We start from the raw sequence: 21,811 nt of genomic DNA on the forward strand, positions 1-21,811 counted from the left end.
ACATTTAATTAAATCATTTCAAACATGCAATATCTTATTGTGTTTGCCGTGATAGAGTAGTTGGTGTTATAGCGGAAGCGTAAACATGATGAGGTGAAATTCATTTCATCTAATTGGCATGTCATACATGCGGAGGTGGTTGCCCTTGGCCATTATGATAGTCTCTATAGTGTGAGCCTATAGCTTAAGTGCCGTGCACCCATTGTACTGGCATGGATACATCACAATGTAATGGTATCCTACGTAGAATGTGAACCTATATCCTTATCTTGCCAAATCTCCAAAACAGTGTGCCAGAGTCCTTGATTTCAAGTCAATGGCTTGACACGAGCTAGCAGTCTTGCTTCACATAAGTTTGTCAAAGGTTGGAACCGATATGCTCATAGCCAACATTCGATCCGGTTGGCTAATGACAAAATATGCTACGATAATTGCGTATCAATAGATGCAAAGAAAAAAAACCATCTTAATGGATTGACAACCTTGCTATAGCTGGGGACAAACCATGCTTTTCTAAAATGATGTGCGAACATACCATATATGCATAAATCATAGGTACGTGCAAGTCCAAAAAATGAATGATCAACCATACTAGCTAATCCATACTTCAAAACAAAAATCCCAAACCTACTATGGTAATGCACCAAAAATTCAGTTCATGTACAATGGCTAGCTCATGCATGATTACTGCTATACTGTTCTCGTGAATAGTGCTTCCGCTAGTGTGGCCCTAAGCAATTGCAACAAAGTTTCTAACACTTTGCCTTTTGAACCTTAGAGGCCAACAATCGCTTTTTGTCCACATTGGCCAAAACGTTTGACTCTTGTTGTTGATGCATGTTAGAGAGTAGGACCCCTTGGGTTGTCGATAGTGAAGTATGTGATGCTGCCAACATAGAGTGTATTGATTGTGTTAATGATTCCACTTGAGTGGCCAACAGTTGTACACGTACGGCTAACTTGCAAAAACGGTCCTTAAAATTATGCAAGTCCTGACAGGTGACATATTCCTTCGCATTAGACAAATCATTGTTGTCATCTGGAATGTCTAACACGCTTTGTGGAGGAGGGGTAGACAGTCTCCCCACTTGCGTCACTGTTTTCGCACAGGTACCCTCTGTGAGAGTATCTCAAAGAGTATCCGCCTGTGAGGCATCAACAGGTGGAACATGTGCAGATTGTTCAAAATCGAACATATGCTACATGTCAATGTCCGAATCAATGACAGTATATGCTATGCTAGCAAGAGAATTAGAAGATACCTTATCTCCAAAGTGATCGGATGAGAACAATTTGAAGCTATCATGCGTGCTTGGCCGTGCCAAGTAGAAACCGCCAAAACTTGATGTCGATGTCGAAAACAAAGACACAACCTTAAAAAGATCGCTTTGTTACTGTGCCAAATTGTTGTGAAAGTTTGTCAAAATCTCGTGCATAACTCGATAGGTGGCCAAGATCAAAGACAAAGCCGTGCTTTGAATCTTCAATCGAATGAAAGTATCCCTTTTGTCGACTTCCGTTTAGATCGACGGGGAACTTATAGTCCCAAGGTACTTTGAGCTCCTTGTTGGATTTTTTTTGCAAAAATCCATCGAGCGTCGAGCTGCGACGACACAGGAGTTTGTGTGGCCTCGACTATGCCAAGCTTGATCGAACCCTTCTTAAGAGGGTATGCTTACTTGAGGGGTGTGTGCCCGTGGTGGACACCCTTAATCTAATTAACTACGCCAAATTGTATGGCCTTGGGCGCCTAAGATATGAAAATACCTTCACAAAGAAGCCATGATGGCTTTGCAGACGACAAGCGAGGAGTAGAGAGGGAGATTGCACGTGGGTTGTTGCTTTTTTGGTCACGCCACAGGGTCGAGAAAGTCTCCCCTTGCTGCCGCAAACCCAACAAGCCCAAGCCCTCAGTCTTTTGACCTGGTCGAGCTTTGACTGCTTCCCCGCCTTAACGGCTCTGCACACGGATTTCTCCTTCCTCGACCTCTTGCCCACGGCTTGCATGCATGAAACTCATGAAAAAAATGGAGAGTCCACGCCCTCTTTCCCCAAAAACTAAGAGCTCTCATACCAGTGTGAGAACCTAGGGAACTGCCATGAGAATTCTCCACCCTACCACCCTTTATATAGGCCCTTGGTCGTCCATTATCTAGAATCCTTTGTCCACATCTAGCAGTCGGCCCTTGGCCATGGTCGTGACCCCCTTGGGTTTTCCCTTGGCCTTACATGAGTATGTCTAGGAGGCTTTCCATAACAAGCAATGTGTATTTCTCTTGGGAGGGAAGCATCAATTGATACGATGAGATCAAAGGAAGCAAACATCTGGCCAACATCTACAACAAGAGTTGTATATGAAGAGGAGAGGGCATGTAGGTCGTGGACTTGAGAATGATTCAAGGCAGAGGTCGTGGACTTGAGAATGGTTAAAGGTAGAGGACACGAATAAGATAAGACATTACCATGCTGTCAAAATAAGCAGCAAGGAGCATATTGTGATGGCAAAATATAGAGCAACATCAAGCACTCCCATCTTATTGTGATAAGTTTGGCTTTTTTTGCTGGGGAAAAAAGTCTCCACAGTGTTCAATGCTATACGCATTGTTCAGAAACTATTGTCATTTATCTAATCAGAGAGAATCTCTCAAGAAAATCTCCGATCATTATCTACCCTTCGCACTTTATGAGAGAGAGAGAGAGAAGGCAAACAATCGTTTTTCCTCTAAGAATCCAAAACTGCATTGAGAGAAAAGAGCAAGCTCTTAATTGACCTAGAGAGAGAAAGAGGATAATAAATTTTATTATTTTTTGTAACTAGTGTCAAGTCCCTCCCTCCCCCTATTGAACCCTTCAGTTTCATAATTTTTATTGCTTGAATAACCTTTGTCACGTATCTTTTGAGATGATTAATCAATAACAACCCATTGGTCATCGGGCATGCATATTTAAGTTATTTGTTGCTAACCTTCCCGAGCTCTTCTTAAGGGCATGCCTCGTGATTTTATCACTTGTTGTATACTAGTTCCACATTTCTCAAACGCTGTATCCCCCGTAAACGTAGGGTGGGACGCGGCTCTTAGCAGAAAGGGCTGTCCTTAGCACAGAAGAAGGGCTGTTTCACGTGCGGCAGCGGGAACGCTATTGTGGGTGGTGGGCTGGTGGCATGCTACGCCGAGCACAGGCAAGACTTTCTACAGCATTATTGCCTGGAGGCACTCGCCAGCTCTGCAATTATGGAGTTGAGGACGAGCAACTGAAAAAGGCCCCTTGGCTTTTCGTGGGTGTTGGCAACCCCGGTCCCAAGTTCCTCGGCACGCGCCACAATGTAAGCTTTTCCTCCAAATATCTGCGTTCTTTGGAAAATTCCGATCATGTTCTTGCATTTTTGCCTGGAGAGATGCTGTGCATGTGAACAATAAGGGCGGCCTTCACAGCTAAACAAAGGACTTCCCAGGGTTTTTATTGTTGGAACCCAAGTCTGCCTTTCGCATTGTACATTGCAAAGCAGAATATCGTGCCACTTTGCTATGAGTTTTTGTTATGAGCTCAAGCTCCTTGTCCTATGTTATCTGCCGTTTCTAAAGTTTTAGATTGAGATGGGTTCTCAGGCATAGCAGAAGGTAAAGCATGACAGAAGGATGAATTATCACATATATCACAATCTCTTATGATTTCTTGGTTCTTCTTATCAGTGATTATTCTTGCCCTTATGGGAGTGGAGAGAGTGATTGAGAGGTGAAGGTGAGAGAAAATGAAATGAAATGAAATGATATATTAACGTCTACAAGAGGCCAAAATGACCTATGAGACCAACTGATTACAATGATGAGTCTAGTACCAAGTCTGGGTACAAACAAGAAAACTACAAACAAAGAACTGATAGGAGTGCTACCGACTCCTATGGGTGGCTGGTAGGCTGAGCAATGGTATCATGCCATAAAGGTACAAAGTGGGGATAAGTGTCACCATGATACAATATAGCAGTAGCATGAAGCCTATCCCGATCGACATTCTGGGTGTCGTGCTAGAATCCTGTAGATCCTCTGCCGCAATCTCCGCCGGTGCTGCGTGGCTCCCCTCCTCAGTCGCGGTCGTCTCGATCTCCCTAACTCTATAGCTCGATCAATGAGAGTACCGCTGATGTGTGTATGGGTGGGAACCGAGCTCTCTGGTGGTGGTGTCCCCTCTGACTCTGTGGTACTCAGACTGAAGAAATCTGAGATGCGTCTCTGGGACTGTCTCTGTCTTTGCCCATTCAATAGAGCGTCTCTATGTCTCTGAATCTCAAGTAGGAATAATCCGAGACATCTTTGATCCTGATATCTCATGACTCTGTCTAACGAGTCAAAACCATCTCTGAATAGACAATGAAAGCGTCCCCGTATCTCATAGTAGACTGTGCAGCGACATATGTAGTGAAACTCTGTCTCTAGCTCTGCATGGCATAACTGACATATCCTACTGTCTGCTGGTATGCCTCTGAATCTACCTGTCTCAATCCCAAGCTGGTGTGAAGATGTGCGAATCTGGCCAATAGCACATCGTAACCTATGAGATAGATGTGTGTCCATGTAACTGGGCCGTGTGACAAATCCGTCTGTCGTGAGTTGAAGAAGATGTTCTCTATAGAAAACCCTCTTCGTACCCAACTCCCGTGATGGTTCTATCCATGTCCTCTTGCTATCAAGCTGGATAAGATCCTGCCGAATGAGTCTAGTAGTCTCATCCGTGTAAGAGCCAAGGATGGTGCATCAAGAGAATACTGGAAAGGGGGCAGCCTGTCCATGCTGAAACCATGCCTCTGAAACCATGAGCTCATCTGTGCATACCAACATGATGTATCTCCCTGTAATGCCAGCTGTCTGGATGACTCGAGAGCAAGCCTGGCATACCTGTCCCTGGTGGTGTCCCATAAGCTGTGTACAAATGATACTGATCTGGTGAGTGCCTCAACCTCCATAGGTGGGGCAGCCAGCTCCGCTCGTATGATGTCATGTGGGACTGAGGCCTTGGCTCTAATCAGCCTAGAAATCATAGATATCAGGGGTCTCTCCATATTAGTCCATCCAGCACTGTCAATAGACGGTCCCCAAACCTGAACCGCGTAGTGCATAACTGAAGCGACCAAAGTATCGAAAAGCCAGAGCTTTGTTCGAGGTTTAGGGTTTAGGGTTCGAAAAGTGAATTGTCTTTTGTCTTTGACAACTGTCCTTACATATGTAACAAGTGTCTTGACACTTGTTTTTCTTTGGAATGCTCCTTTTAGATTCTTCTAGCCCTTGACTAGAAGCTTCTAGAATATTTTAGAATCTTCTTAAACATTCTAGAATCGACAGAAAACTAATAACAAAAACATCAATTTATGAAAATTTAATGAAAGCTCTTTTCGAGTAGAATACATAATGCTTAAGCGTTTTCAAAACAACACTATGCATGTTTTAGTATGTGAGTGTGCTTAAGGTAGATTCCATCCGTTCCATGCACTTGTATCCATCTATTTCTCTCTTCCAATAAGGTGAGAGGGTATAATCCTTCATGCTTTTCAAGCATACCCCATGCTTTTCAAGCATGTCCATGGCCATTTGTACTTCCCAATTATGGATAGAAGTGTGTCTTATCAAAATGGTTCCGTAAACACAAGAACACATGTCCAATTATGTAATCTTTCAATTAGAAAGACAACCTATGTAATCTTTTTGTGATTGATAGGTTCATATGCAAAGGCTGGTGACGAGAAATGTATCTTGTGTATACCATCCAATTGCTATGTCGGCCACTCCTCATCTGTCAAGATCAAATCTATAGAGACAATCCAATACAATATGCCAAACTATACAATACAAGATCAAATCTATAGTGTCCCCAAAGAGTTGGTCTAACGGTAAGGCTTTGGCCTCTCAACATATGGGTCGTGGGTTCAAATCCCCCGTTGGGTCACACTCTAGAGGGACACCTTGTGCTCACCTGGTGTTCACGTTGCTAGGGCTCTTGCCCTTGGACACTCGAGTGCATCCTCCTCCTGGGGTGGGTCACCCGAGGAGGAGGTTCCTAGCTGGTTGCTACGAGTTCTCTCTGTTGTTCCCAGCATGTGGTGCATCAATTAGGTGGCCATGGTGATGCCTATGCGTGGCCCTTGCCCGATGGTACGCGGCCCTTGCCCGACCATGTAACATGGCTAATATTTGGAAGGGATAAGCACCTCCCCCTGTGCGCCCTATGGTGTGTCGGAAAAAAAAAATAAATCAAATCTATAGAGACAATCCAATACAATACAAGATCAAATTTATAGAGACAATCCAATACAATATGCCAAACTTCATACAGACTCGGAAGAGCGCATGGACTCCGGCTGTTGTAACTTGCTTCCTTAAAATCTTCATCAAAACAGTCCTTACCACTTGTGCTGAAGAGAATTTACCCACGACTGAACTGTGCAATCAATATCAGCGTCCCCATGTTCTTCACCTTTGCTTGAGTGAGAGTAGTGAATACCACCTCTAGTTGAAGATACAAACTAGTTTGAGTAGACAACAATACTTCCTTATCCCAGTGTAAATCCTCTTCTTTGCTGCTTTTGAGATATCTGATATTCTAAGCTTTTCTTGTAGGTTGGTTTTGAGATGATTGATGCTGTCTCAGAATCTGCTGGTATTACACTAAGCACAATACAACATCGTGCGATCTTAGGAGAAGGTATTGATCATTCGGAGTTCAAACAAAGAGGAGAAATCCCTTTTTCTTTTGTTTATTTGCATAGACAGCTAAATAGGTTTTTCAAAAGAAATGTTGATGGTGAGCTCATATAAATGGAATGAAAAAGAGTGGCCAATATCAGATAACGATCATTCTTATGGAGGATTTCAAGTTATTGTTTCCCATTGACATTGCTTTAATGAGGGTTTGAACATGTACTAACTTTAATTGTTCACGAAGAGCTGAAAACTTAGCTTGTGATTTGCAGGAACCATAAAAGATTCTCCAGTAGTCCTTGCGAAACCACAAACATATGCCAATCTCATAGGCGATTCTGTAAGTTATGAATTGTCTTGTTAGACTAACATTTTTATTTGAAGTGAATTTGTCAGTATTGCATTATTAGAAGTCATTTAACTTTAAATGCTTGGTGCGGCTGTAGATGGGCCTATGTGTTACTAGAAAGGCGGTGCATTGTTCTTGACCCAAAAAACATTTAACAAGAGAAAGCATTCTTGAATTTTGAAGATTCTATTTGAGAGGTTTTCTATGTTGAACATGTTTCCTTTGGTCTGCCATGAAAACTACAACATATATAGCAAGCTAACATATTGGAGGTTGTGGTCGGAATAGGTGATATGCCTGTATTTGAAATCAAAGCATGGTAGTCGCCACATTTATTAAATACTTACAGAATTGAAATTTGGACGTGGCTCATGAGGATGAAATGGGAGCATATGTAGGGATTTGATGATCAATAAAGCCACAAGGCATTTACCTTTGGTTAAAGTTTTCCTGTCAAAAACGTTTTGAGCTTGTTGAGCCTTAGCAAAAGCATCAAGCATATTGGTATCATGTCATTGCTTCCAAAAGGTCACCATCTCAGGTAACCACAATCTATAAGGTGATCCATCTTACGGAACCAAGGAATCGACGAACTATTTATATCAGAACTGCAAATAGTCCATCATATCAAGATCTGAAGAACATCTACCATTAGGATAGCGGCAAAATACAACAGCAAAGGAATTTGAAAACAGTGAGGAAGATTACCTTGGAATAAGAAGGCATATCTTTGGAAGATATGATCTTGCCACAATCTGCAAAGTCACTCTGATTTTTTCCTAGCATGACATAAGTGCATGGAAAAAAGCAAGTGGCCAATGCAGCTGAATTTGTGTGCCATGTACACATGCTACTACAACCTCGAGGCTCGAGCCAATGCTGGAAATCAGCAGTAAGCTAATGTATACTCAGAATCATGTGTCAATTTCACGCAACATTACTGTATAGTATGAGAAAAGAACAAAACGTAGTATTGCCCAATGATATACTATATGAATTCTCCTAGAAATTACTGACTTTTTGATAGGAATTCTGAAATACTGATTTTCTGAAAATCAGAAATAAATTTTTTTTTTCCCCTGAGAAAAGCTGGAAAATCATCACCTCAAAATGCTTTGTTTACTTTGAAATCAACAAAAACATTTGTGGAAATCTGATACTCATTAGAAAGTCAGCGATGTATCATTTGCACAAATGCTAAAGAGAAGAAAAAAACAGCACATAGATGGTTTTCTCATCCAAAAACTGCTCAAAAATTAAGACTGTCCGACTCTAGACTACTCCACAGGTTTGCACAAGTCCACTATTAGCCAAGCTGTCTTTGATACCATGAAACAAACACGGGAGGATTTCCCGGCTGCCAAGACTATGTGTGGACACATGTAGGACGAACCACCCGACCATAACCACCATTTCATAGCACCCCCTATTTGCGGCCAGCGTTGGAGGACGGAGACACGCTTTTGTAAGACCAAGTGTCCCATACCAGCCTCACCTCTATTGGGTTAAAGGCCCAAATGACCCCTTTTATGTACATTTTTAAAGCTTACTAACCTTTGGCCAAGTTCACATTGAACTTGGCCACTAACTTAAAATGGTTCTATACTTTTAATAAAGGGAATGTGAGCCCATTTTTGCTCACTCACTTATTCCCCTCCAAATCGTGTAGTGCTCTCTCTCCCTCTTCTTCTTCGATTTCTAGCGCTCCTCCTTTGCAGACTTGTGCCTCCTCTCCAAGCCTCAAGCCCTGCACTTCTTCTCGTGCTCTATCACTTGCACCCACTGCTGCGCGCTCATCAACTGGTATTAGAGCCAAATTAGGGTTTGCTTCCAAACCTGCAAACGTTGATTTTCAGCCAAGGAGGTCAACTTTCACGCGACATTTTGCAATTCTATCGCCAAAGGACTTGTCCCCGGACACTAAAGGGTTCTCGACTAGTCAAATTGACCTAAAACAGGTTGAAATTAGGTCAAAATCAACAAATTACAGATTATGACAGCAAATACAGGTTTTGCAAATCATGTATTATGGTGTGGAAACACTTTTACTAGGTCCTCGCTACCCGAAAACAAAGAAATTGTCGAAAAACAGGTCCAAAAACAGGTTTTTTCAGCAAATTTCAGATTTATGCAGGTTTTTGTAAGTGTATTTTTGATGCATCTACATTGAGGAAAGTGTAAATTGATGCAATCTATACACATTTGACAAGTTTTGGCTATGTATAACCAATTGTGGCTCAATTTTTGCAATTTGACTACAAATTGGGGCTATTGCTCATACATGCTTCTAAAGGCTGTGCATTGGCCTTATGTACGTTCTGTGAGGTTAAAAACAACTAAAATTGTTGCTTTTGAGCACAAATTCACTCGCTGAAATTTCCTGCGCATAAATTTCAGAAATTGTTTATTGTGCCTAAATCGATCCATTTTGTCCCAAATTGCTCGTGTGACCATTTGGAGCTATAGTGCACACTTCTGTGAGGTTATACTCCGGTTTTTGTGCATTTTGCCAAAAAATTCAGCGTATTAGCTCTCTTATTCGTGCAACTATGGCCTCATCTTCTTCGGATGTGAAGAATCTCTTCGAGATTAGGAGGTTCGATGGAACAGGTTTCGACCTTTGGAAAGACAGGATCCAGGGAATCCTATTTCTTAAGGATTGTGAAGGGGCACTTGAACAGGTAAAGCCACAGAATATGTTTGACGAAGCATGGGTTAGCCTGAACAGGAAGGCAGTTACATACATTAAAATGGCCATGACCGATGAGATAGTCATTGATTTGAAAGGTCTCACAAATGCTTTTGATGTGTGGGATAAGTTAAATGCGATGTATAAGAATACAACGCCTGTCAACCAAGTGCATTTGATGCGAAAACTTGTTGGCATGCAGCTAGATGAGTCAAAGAGCGCTGCAGAGCACTTGTCGTTGTTTACAGGTACTTTGTCGCAGTTTACAGGATTCAGGTTTGCCTCCTTTTGATGATAAGCTGAAAGCTATCTTCTTGCTTACGACCTTACTTGATTCATGGGAAACATTGGGAAACATTGGTGGTTTCATTGTCGAATAACCTGAATTTGACCTTTGATGGTGTTAGGGCTTCTATCTTGAATGAGAAAATCAGGAGGAAAGCAGGTGGAGAGGGAGGCAGCTCTGCCAACATGGTTAGAGACAGGACAGAGAAGAAGAATGTCTAGGCACAAAGGAGTAAGAGTAAGAGTAAGGAAAGGGGAATTGCCAGCAAAGGCAAGGGTGATGTGACTTGCTATTACTGTGGCAGGAAAGGTCACAAGAAACCCGATTGCATGTACTACAAAGCCGAGTTAGAACGGAAAAAGAATGGCGGAGACAAAAAGAAAGAGAAAAAGAAAGTCATGACAGATGCACAGGACAACTTAAAGGACAAAGAGAAGGCAAATGTGGCTTCTAGTGTTGTGATTGAGGAGCTGTCAGAAGTAGATGACATCTTGTGTGCCACTTTGTCAGATGATGATGCTTATGACCTTGATGCCTCTCTTAATGTTCATTCACAGGACATGCAGATCACCAAGAGTGATTTTATTGATGCTTTGTTGACTGTCAATGATGCATTATCCCAGACTTGGATAGTTGATTCCGGTGCTTCATTTCATGTGAATCCTATCAAGGAGTGTTTCTCTACTTTTGATGCAGGCAAGCATGGCCATGTATACCTTGGAAACAATCATGCATGTTCCATTGAAGGTATTGGCACAGTGCATCTCTCTATAGATGGCACAAACGAGCTTGTCTTGCATGATGTTAGATATGTGCCGGGAATCGAGAAGAGTCTGCTTTCTTTTGGTCAGATGGATATGCATGGTTACAACATCTTGTATGAGAGAGGATCATGGAAAATGACTAAAGGCTCAAGGCTGATTGTAAAGGGCACAAAGAAAGGGACACTTTACTGCATGGATGGAAAGGCCGTGTTGGGCAAGTTTATTGCATTGGTTGAAATTAACTCTCACATGGAGTTATGGCACAAGAGGCTTAGCCATATGAGCCAAAAGGGACTTTCTAAGCTTTGTACTTTGAACAAGCTCGATGCTAAAGGCACAAAGCTCGACTTTTGTAATGAATGTCAATATGGCAAGCATGTAAAGCGTTCATTATTACTCCGGTGTCTCTCGTAAATCTTGTGTGCTTGATCTTGTACATTCTGATGTATGTAGCATGCCTACTAAGTCTATGGGAGGTGCATGCTATTTTGTCTCCTTTGTTGATGATCATTTGGCTTTATTTGCTTAAATCTAAGGATGAAGCCTTTGCTGCGTTTAAGAAATTTCATGCATTTGTGACCACCCAAACAGGTAGAAAGCTGAAATGCTTACGTACGGACAATGGGGGGGAGTTCACAAGTGCTGAATTTAACAAATTTTGTGAAAATTTGGGCATTAAAAGGGAGTTTACTGTGCCATACAGCCCCTTTTCTAATGGTGTGGCTGAAACATTCAATAGGACACTTTGTGAGAGGATGAGATGCATGCTGTTCACAGGTAATCTCTCTCATGGATTTTGGGGAGAAGCTTTGGTACATATATGCAATCGATCCCCTCACATGTCTTTGAAAGGTGACATCCCTGAAGAGGTTTGGTCTGGCAAGCTTGCTTCATATGATCACTTATGCATTTTTGGTTGCGAAGCTTTTGTGCATATTAGACCTGAGTTGAGGAGCAAACTAGATGCCAAGTCCATTAAAGGCCTTTTCATGGGATATGGGGAAGAAGGCGAAATGGGTTACAGGATTTGGTCACCTCAGCTCAAAAGGGTTGTACGCAGCTGGGATGTTGTTTTTAATGAGGCAAGGCTGCTTCATAACAATTGTGCCTCAAAGCATGACCATAAAAGGGTCAAATTTCAGCATGACCAGCTTGACCCTCATGATGCACCACATATGGTTGAAAATGTAGATGATCGAGTGGTGTTTGAGCCAGAAGATGTTGGACAACAAATTGAGGCTCCTGAAGGGCATTTGCAGCCACAAAACAATGTTGAAAATGGTGCTGAAAATGATGTACAGCAGCCCATTATTGATGATTTTATCATGCGACCTGATGCAGACCCATTACCGGATAATTGGGTGAAACGGTCTACTCCTCCAAGACGGCTTGTGAGTAGATATGATCCCTCTTTGCATTACATTACGTTGATAGATGAGGGAGATCCTCTTACGTATAAAGAGGCAAAGACATGTGAGCACAGCGACAAGTGGGAGCTTGCTATGCAGGAAGAGATTAAAGCTTTGCATGCTAATCATACTTGGGATTTGGTGGAATTGCCCAAAGGAAGGAAGGCTATTCCTAACAAATGGGTGTATAAAATCAAAACAGTTGATGCAAAACCCAAGTACAAGGCAAGGTTAGTTGCAAAGGGGTATGTTCAAACCAAGGGCATAGACTTTCAGGAAGTGTTCTCTCCCGTTGTGAAGATGACCACTTTGCGTGTATTGTTCGCCATAGTGGCTGCCCTTGATTTGGAAATGGACCAAATGGATGTACATACCGCTTTCTTGCATGGTGATGTGGAGGAAGAGCTTTACATGAAGCAACCCGAGGGTTTTGTTATTCCTGGCAAGAAACATTTTGTATGTATGCTCAATAGAAGCTTGTATGGGCTGAAACAATCATGTAGACAATGGTACAAGAAGTTTGACCGCTTCATGCTCAAACATGGTTACAAAAGAAGCCATGCAGACCATTGTTTGTATACCAAACGTGATGAGGATGGCAGCCCTATCATTCTTGTGCTCTATGTGGATGATATGTTGATAGCTGCAAAGAAAAGAAGCACTGTTGATGCTCTAGTTGAACATATACTTGGAATGCGTGTTAGAGGGCAAAGAGACTAACGCATATTGTATTTGTCGCAAGAAAAGTACATTGAAAAGGTGCTGGACAGATTTAACATGGCTGAAGCAAAGCCTCTTGGCGTGCCATTACAGCCATATGTCAAAATCTCCAAGGATGATTGTCCCAAGTCAAAGGAAGAAGCCAATGACATGCAAAGTGTGCCTTACGCTTCAGCTTGTGGTTCACTTATGTATGCTATGCTTGCTACTAGGCCTGGCATAGCCCATGCAGTGGGAGTTGTGAGCGGGTTTATGGCTAATCCAGGCAGGTTGCATTGGGATGCAGTGAAGTCCATTATGAGGTACTTGAAAGGTACTAAAAACAAATGCCTTTGCTATGGTAAAGGACCATTGGAGTTGAAGGGATTTTGTGATGCTGACATGGCTGGTGATGTGGATACACGAAAATCCACAAGTGGCTATGTGTTTACTCTTGCAGGAGGTGCTGTTTCATGGTGTTCTAGATTGCAAAAGATCGTTGCATTGTCTACTACAAAGGCTGAATATATTTCAGCCACTGAGGCTTCCAAAGAAGCTATTTGGTTAGCACGTCTATGCAGTGAGTTTGGTTGTGATAGCCAGAGTGCCATATGCCTGGCAAAGAATGCCATGTTTCATGCACTCACAAAGCATATTGATGTGCGGTATCACTTCATTTGAGAAGTGATTGAGGATGGCCTTATTACATTGGTTAAGGTCCATACATCACAAAATCCAGCAGATGCTCTCACTAAGTGCTTACCCAAAGCACAACATCAGCTATGCATACAGATGGTGGGAGTCACGTAGCTTAAAGGCGCCATTTATGCCTTTAAGTGGGAGGTTGTTGGGTTAAAGGCCCAAATGACCTCTTTTATGTACATTTTTAAAGGTTACTAACCTTTGGCCAAGTTCACATTGAACTTGGCCACTAACTTAAAACGGTCCTATACTTTTAATAAAGGGAATGTGAGCCCATTTTTGCTCACTCACTTATTCCCCTCCAAATCGTGTAGTGCTCTCTCCCCCTCTTCTTCTTCGATTTCTAGCGCTCCTCCTCTGCAGACCTGTGCCTCCTCTCCAAGCCTCAAGCCCTGCACTTCTCCTTGTGCTCTATCACTTGCACCCACTGCTGCGCGCTCATCAACCTCCTCAAGGTGATTGGGCATATGCCTAGCCTCATAGGCTTACCACTGGCCCTCTGCCAAGGGAGGTCATTGTCTATAAATGAGGCCTTGGCCTCCTTTTATAGGTGACCAACCACACACAGTCAGGTTCACACTACATCCACGCACACACTGGACATCCAATCTTGCAGACTAGTGTCCTAGACTAGGCCCCCTCATCCAAAAATTGCACGAAAATAAGACTGTCCGACTCTAGACTACTCCACCGGTTTGCACAAGTCCACTATTAGCCAAGCTGTCTTTGATACCATGAAACAAACACGGGAGGTTCTCCTGGATGCCAAGATTATGTGTGGATACATGTAGGTCGAACCACCTGACCATAACCACCATTTCATAACACCCCCTATTTGCGGCCAACGTTGGAGGACGGAGACACGCTTTTGTAAGACCAAGTGTCCCATACCCAGCCTCACCTCCTCAAGGTGAGTGGGCATATGCCTAACCTCATAGGCTTACCACTGGCCCTCTGCCAAGGGAGGTCGTAGTCTACAAATGAGGCATCGGCCTCCTTTTATAGGTGACCAACCACACCAGTCGGGTTCACACTACATCCACGCACACACTGGACATTCAATCTTGCAGTCTAGTGTCCTAGACTAGGCCCCCCTCTCCAAATGAGGCCTCGGCCTCCTTTTATAGGTGACCAACCACACCAATCGTAGTCTACAAATGAGGCCTCGGCCTCCTTTTATAGGTGACCAACCACACCAGTCGGGTTCACACTACATCCACACACACACTGGACATTCAATCTTGCAGTCTAGTGTCCTAGACTAGGCCCCCCTCTCCAATGCCGTTCACATAACAAGCCTTCTCATCAACTTCCTTTAGCAGTTGGCCTTCCCGATCTCTAACATACTTAACAAAGCTTGGCCACCTTCCTTGCATCTTTAAACAATGAGTCCCACCACAATCTTGCTCGCAAAGTTTTCAAACCCATGCTTTTTCGTGAATAGTGCTCCCCTGTGTCTTCCTCACGTGCTTGTGTGAAGATAGCTCTCAACCTCATATACATACCTTCTAAGAATGTCATTTTGCCTTAATCTATAGAATATATCATTTACTAGGGAAAATTTTAATGATTGAAATACTAGAGCCTTCTAGGCATTTAAATATTTTCAAGAAATATTCTCCCAAGAGCTTTGGCGTGATAGGTTGAATAAATTCGTGTTAGGGAAACTCTTCCGCCTCCACTTCCACTTCATTTCCTTGCAGTCTTTCTCCTCTTCTTGATGGGTGAGAGGCAGTGTTGCTTCCATGATGAGCGGCTATAGGTCCAACTGGATTATTTTGAGAAGAACAATTGATTGGTGCTTTGACGTGGCTGGAACAGGCTCGTTGTAACTGGACGGCTCCATGTGCCAACTAAAAGGAACAAACTGAGATAGACGTTTAGCACTTCAAGCAACTGAATAGAAAGAGAGAATCCACACGAGACACGGAGCGGCGGAGTTCCAGTCCAGACTGCAATGGCGGCAAACTGTGGCGGCCCTTTCATTTTTTCTTTATATTGCTTCACCAAGGTACAACTTTGTGGCCTGCTGTGCTTCTCCTGCGGGTAGGATGCAAGAGAGTGAACCCACAACACATATTTAAAGGCCCTTGGCTATCCACAAGCAGTCTACATGAAAAGCATCAAGTCTAAAAGCTACTCGGCCAAAAGTAAGCACCTTGCTTTTTTTTTTTGGGGTTTAGGCCCCTAGGCCAATGATTTGTAAGTTGGTTGGGTTAGGATTTTTAATTGTAACCCCTTTGTCTTTTAAGCCCCTCTACCATCTTCAATAAGTTGGTCTGTTCTTCTTCTGCTAGGGTTTAGGCACTTCGGTTGAGATTTGCAGGTTGGATAGGATTGGGCTCTGGGAGTCCTAACCCTCTTGGTCTTTAGTGGTTGACACGTCAACAGTTTGTGACATCCCCCCTTCTTGAAAGAAGAGTAATCGTCCATGATTATATCTGCAAAACAACTCAAAGTGAGATAAGAATATCTGAGGCTCATTCCGAGGGTTGATCAGTTTTCTCATTCCATATCGGAGCTCTTGATATTCTTGTGTAGCAAAAATAGCAATCACACCCAGACTGCTCTGACCTTTAGAAGGGTGTCTCGATGCACTATGATGAGCGCGCAGCAGTGGGTGCAAGTGATAGAGCACGAGGAGAAGTGCGGGGCTTGAGGCTTGGAGAGGAGGCACAGGTCTGCAGAGGAGGAGCGCTAGAAATCGAAGAAGAAGAGGGAGAGAGAGCGCTACACGATTTGGAGGGGAATAAGTGAGTGAGCGAAAATGGGCTCCCATTCCCTTTATTAAAAGTATAGGACCATTTTAAGTCAGTGGCCAAGTTCAATGTGAACTTGGCCAAAGGTTAGTAACCTTTAAAAATGCACATAAAAGGGTTCATTTGGGCCTTTAACCCAACACACTGAAGTTACATACTGTTAGGTGTAGCGAAAGAGTAAGGATTTGCTCGGATCTAGTACTCTGCACACAAACACAAGGGACACTTTGCTTCACTTGAAAGAACTGAATTGAACTGAAAGAAAGAAAGAGACGAAAGAGAGAAAAGAGACGACACAAAGATGTCGAGTCCCAACCCTCAAGGGCCCCCTGGCTCTGTTGCCAGAGCAAGTACTTTCTTTATTCTTGCACAAATGCGACTACAATGATGTTGATGCCAAATGGTACTGATGCTACTGATGCTGGGTACTGAGGTAGTAATGATCTATGTCGAGGACGACGATATCGACAACGACGAGGTACTGTTGGGGACTATGTCGAAGACGGAGATGTCGACGACGAGGTCTATGTCGAAGAAGACGAAGTCGACGACGGTTTTGTTGCCGAAGACCAGGAGGTCGACGACAGTTGTGTGTCGATGATCGGGAGGTCGACGACGGTTCTGATGACGTCGACATCGATGATGGTGTCGATGATAATGGCCTCAAGGCTGAAACTGAAAACACTAGGGATTTTGCTACTGTCGCACCACGACGGGCTGATCTGCAACTATTGATGAGGGTGCGGTTCTGCAATGCAAAAACGCCACGCTGATCCGGCTCAAAACTGCAAAACGCTGGCTGATCCGCTGAAAACGTTGATTGGTCTGATCTGAAAACTTTGACCGGTCTGATCTGAAAACGCTAGCTGGTCTGATGTGAACATGCTGGCTTTCATGGATTGGTTCTTGTGAGAAAACTTTGGGCTGAAGCTGGTATGTCTTGTGCTCCTACTGGCTCCGAGGTGATCTCCTTCTACTGGTGCCCAAGGGCCTTCATTTATAGGTCCTTAGCAATTTGCCCTACCTACTTTTCCAACAAAAGTCATTATTAAATAAATAAGTGAAAAATGTGTATTTTGGGAAAAAGGGTTCTATGCTCTGGAAAATGCTCATGCTAACTGACTGTCTTGTGCAAGAGAGGGTATGCAAGGAGTGCATCTGATGCTAGACTATGGCAGAAGCGTGTCCACGTGGCCCATAAGATATTCAACGACTCCCTCATCACTCCTCCTGAAATAACCTAAAAAGGTCCAGGTCCTGAGGTTTAGAGGCCTTTTACAACCAAACTCTCCTCGGACCGTAGCCTGCATCGCTTGGAGGTTCCAAAAGTACAAGTAAATGTTCCCCAGACCGCATGCAATTTGCTCTTCAATACTCCTCCTGAGAAAAGCCCGAGCCATAAGTAAAGCCTAGGGCTTAGGTAGCCTAGGAAGTGTTCTGGCAACATTGTGAGCCTGTACGCGGGCTGTGCATGTCCAGGCACTTAAAGAGTAGCTGCATACCCTCTGATCGCACAACCCATGATCACTAGCTTTTCATTCAGTACCCAACATGAGCATGTTCCAGTACATGAACCCAGTTTTGCTATTGCATATGAACCACCTCTAATAAGTCAGTTTATTAATAAGTGACTTATTAATCTCAAAATCATGGGGCTAAAGGGAAGGCTGCTCGACCCAGCATAGATTCACCTATACAAGGAGACCCAGGGCGCATGAAGAGGGCAGAAGACACAGATGAGGGCCAAGTGCACAGCAGAGGAACAGTCTCTTTAGTGTTTTTTCCAGACCAAGGCCAACGTTTTTGCTGCAAGCTGCAAGCATCAGCGTTTTCAGCCTTGGCGTTTTGCACCAGCAGCTCAGCCATAGCCTCGCAGATCCTGCCTTTTTCCCGGTAGCAGATTCTTCGCCGGATCTCACTAACGCCTTCAGTTTTAGTCAGCGTTTTCAGATTTCAGCCATCCGCGTTTTTTGCACAGCCTCGTCGCCGTCGTCGGCATTGTTGTCGCCGGCACAGTTGCAGATTTCAGCCCTAGGACAGCGCTCAGTTTTCAGCCAGCCTCAGCCCTAGCATTTTTCATTTTCAGCCCTCAGCCTTCATTGCTGCCGTCGTTGACATCATCGTCGTCAAGTACCACAGCATCTAGAAGCATTGTACTAGACCTTTGTGCAATCTAAAGCGAATACATCTCTAGCAATAGAGAGGGGGGCCCTTGGAGGGGGGTTTGGGACCCCATATGGTGTGGTCTCTTCTCTCTCTCTCTCTAGCACCCTCTTGCACTCTCACTCACAATTTGCATTCCACTCTCTTGTTTTGGTCATTGCACATTCACTCTCTAAGCAAGGAAGGCTCTCCCTGAAACCGGCCAGTGGGGCGGTAGGCGTTGGCTTTCACTCGAAATTCTTTACTTTAGACACACACACAGAGCACTTTGCAAAGGTAACCTGTAACGGGGATTAACACCTAAGTACACACACGGCTCGGGAGCTAGAATGCTCTGAGCAGACGCCGACAACCTGTAGGCCCCAAATTTGGCGCCCCTTTCGGTATTTCTTTATTCTTTAACAAAGGGAATAAAACCTGTGATCTCCTACGAGCTGCCCCACACAATCAAGGCTAAGAAACACCTGTTTTGGCCCGATTTCGGCAGCATAACTGTACTAGGACGCTTCATAGTCAGTATCTCCATGCAATAGATGACTTTCCCGACACATACGGACACTTTACAAAACCTAGCGAGAATCTGCAGCACACTGAATTCTCTGTTTTCTGCCCCGAAAATGCGCCAGATCACTTGTACAGCGGTCCCCTCGCGTCCTCGAACCTCCTGGGGGTATTAGGGTCTGTTTAGGGCCGAAACCCTAACCCTGCAAAAATACACAGCAGGCTGTAATTCCCTGTTTTGTGCTCGGTTTCGCGTGCTGGGCGCATCTGTAGCAAGACCTCGAGGTCCCGCACCTGTAGGGCTACTTGCCCGTCGAATCGGACGAGATTTCTCACGTGAAACCTCTCTGAATTCACCTGTACCTGCGGGGGATTAGCCGCTAGCTAATCCGGTATTTGTGCAAGAGGCTCTTGCCTCGGCAATCGCGCATGAACCCACATAACTGTACATTGGTCAAATGAAAAGCCCACTAGAGGGGCATAACATGCTGCTGATAGGGGAGAGAGAGCAGTGCGTAGCGTGCAGGGTATCACTCTTGGCACCACACTCTACATAAGAGGGAAAGGAAGCACTCCATAGCTCTCCATAGCTCTTAACCTGTGACAGTTTGCAAATGAGGCCTCTCCCAGCATGAAATTCAGCACCAATTCTTCTTGCATGAGGAAAGTGAGTGTGCCACTTGGCGCATTTATAGACATTTCCCGTTCCGGGTGTGCCGCTTAAAAATCTCCTGACTGGTCGCTCAGTTGACTTCGCAGCAGAGTTGTAAAGTGTTCCCCTAGTCATACCGGAGGTAATGACGTGAACACATTTCGTGGCCCAAAATAGCAGTTTCCTAAATTTTAGGAAATGATTCCGTTGGGCTCCCTGTGGTCACTTGACCATCAATCCTCATTGGGACCGCATCCAAAAGTGCAATGTGGCCCAACTGTCGGATACTTTCTGTTGGTAGTCACACCTTGACACCTTGACTTTAGGCCTTTATTGAGTTCGCTTCCTAGTATCCACCAACTTGCTAAGTGCGACGGGGGGACCTATATGATCTTGCTTTGAGCCTAGACATCCTCTTACCATACGAATTCCAATGCCGACCACTACCCATCTGCGGGTGAAACTACCGTTCACATTGGCCATACAATGTCCGACCGTCTGCTACTTCAAGAAGAGGGTCTCAAAAATAAGACAAAACCCATTGGAAAGAAACCAACAACTAAAGTTAGCAGCTGCCACGTCCTCGTGACATACCCCCCTCTTGAAATCTCAAACGTCCTCGATTGCATACCATAAATACATGCCACTGATGATCTTGTGTTGTTAGCACTCTTTTATCATCGCATGTATTCGCAAGAAAGACTGTCAAAACATGTGTACAAATGACTTAATGAGACCTTCATACTTTTGTCAAACTGTACACTGCTATTGCACTGAATCCATGAGTACATTTGGTGTGCTAGCTCTATCATTACCCCTCCTTTGCATACATTGGGTTGGGGCATACGTAGGATGTAACCCAAAGGCCTCAAGGCATAGTTACTCGGAACGAGAACGGGGAACGGGAATGGGAGGGTCCGGAACGGGACGGGAACGGGGAGGAGGAGTGGGGGCCGGAATGGGAACGGGGCTGGAACGGTCCACCTAAAGTAAGGATTGGATTACTTCCATCTTAGTCTCAAATAAACTCCTAAGCAACCCCAAAACTGCCCCTAACTTGCCCTCAAACTGCATCAAATATATTCTCTGAACAACCCTAAATCTGTTCCCAAAAGCCCACTTTTTTTCCCCCAAATGCATACTTTTGCCCGTTCCGCCCCGCGTTTCGCCGTTCTGCCTCATGTTCCGCCCATTCCGGAATACCGTTCCGGTTACATCCCGTTCCGGAACGGCGTTCCGTTCCCATCTCCGTTTCGGGAACGGGACTCGTTCGGAACGTTGTTTCGGAAAGTTTGGGCTGTGTTCCCCTCGTTCCCTGTTACAGTGCCTCAAGGTAAAGCTGCAATACATTTGGTGACTCTGACAGTTCATGCTCTTCCATCCACTTTGCATCCATAGGTGGATAGTTCTTGAACTTCACCAAGTAGCATCTTTGCAACCTGTCCCTTAACTTTTACGTGTGCAAAAGGCTCTTGCCTCTGCAAACAAGCATAATTCCACAACACTGTGACGTACCACCCACGACCAAGTAAGCTCAAATTTCAAGATGATTTACCGATGCGTCAAAGAATCCAAGCAATCGCCTCAGAGAATCGGCAAGCAGCGTGTCACCTGGTAGACCCACATCACTACCCAAGTGGCCAATCTACCATCGTGAGACCTCTCCCTATCTCATCTTGGTTCATACTTGCAAACCCTAAAAACGCAGCAAAAAATAAGCCCTAATTTGACCACTTTTTGGCAGGGCGAACATGCGGAATTTCCTGTCTGTCCTATTAAGAGGAACCCTTTTCCATAATGCCCTTCCCTTTGTCGGCCATAGAGTAATTCTGCGTTCTTGCACTCCGTGTCTTTACCCAAAACAACCGAGGCTCACTGATTGATGTCCCGGCAACGGAACCATGAAACCGGCCCGTGGTGGGGCGGTAGGCGTTGGCTTTCACCCGAAATTCTTTACTCTAGACACACACACAGAGCACTTTGCAAAGGTAACCTGTAATGGGGATTAACACCTAAGTACACACACGGCTCGGGAGCTAGAATGCTCTGAGTAGACGCCGACAACCTGTAGGCCCCAAATTTGGCGCCCCTTTCGGTATTTCTTTATTCTTTAACAAAGGGAATAAAACCTGTGATCTCCTACGAGTTG

The 21,811-nt window shown here is 44.3% G+C and overlaps 1 protein-coding gene across 1 annotated transcript in view; it reads left to right on the top strand.

The window, feature by feature from the left end:
• The first annotated feature begins 3,018 nt into the window (after positions 1 to 3,018).
• LOC147441321 (peptidyl-tRNA hydrolase, mitochondrial-like) overlaps positions 3,019 to 21,811 on the top strand; it is a 42,926-nt gene continuing 24,133 nt past the window's right edge. The window contains exons 1-3 of the mRNA XM_086483697.1: positions 3,019 to 3,325; positions 6,609 to 6,693; positions 6,962 to 7,029. Coding sequence (XP_086339823.1) covers positions 3,164 to 3,325; positions 6,609 to 6,693; positions 6,962 to 7,029 — 315 coding nt within the window. The 5' untranslated portion in view covers positions 3,019 to 3,163. The remainder of the gene's footprint in view (positions 3,326 to 6,608; positions 6,694 to 6,961; positions 7,030 to 21,811) is intronic.

This window comes from Adiantum capillus-veneris, chromosome 15 (genome assembly GCF_014529385.1).
Source record: "Adiantum capillus-veneris isolate H3 chromosome 15, ASM1452938v2, whole genome shotgun sequence".
In the NCBI taxonomy this organism is placed as follows: Eukaryota; Viridiplantae; Streptophyta; class Polypodiopsida; order Polypodiales; family Pteridaceae; genus Adiantum; species Adiantum capillus-veneris.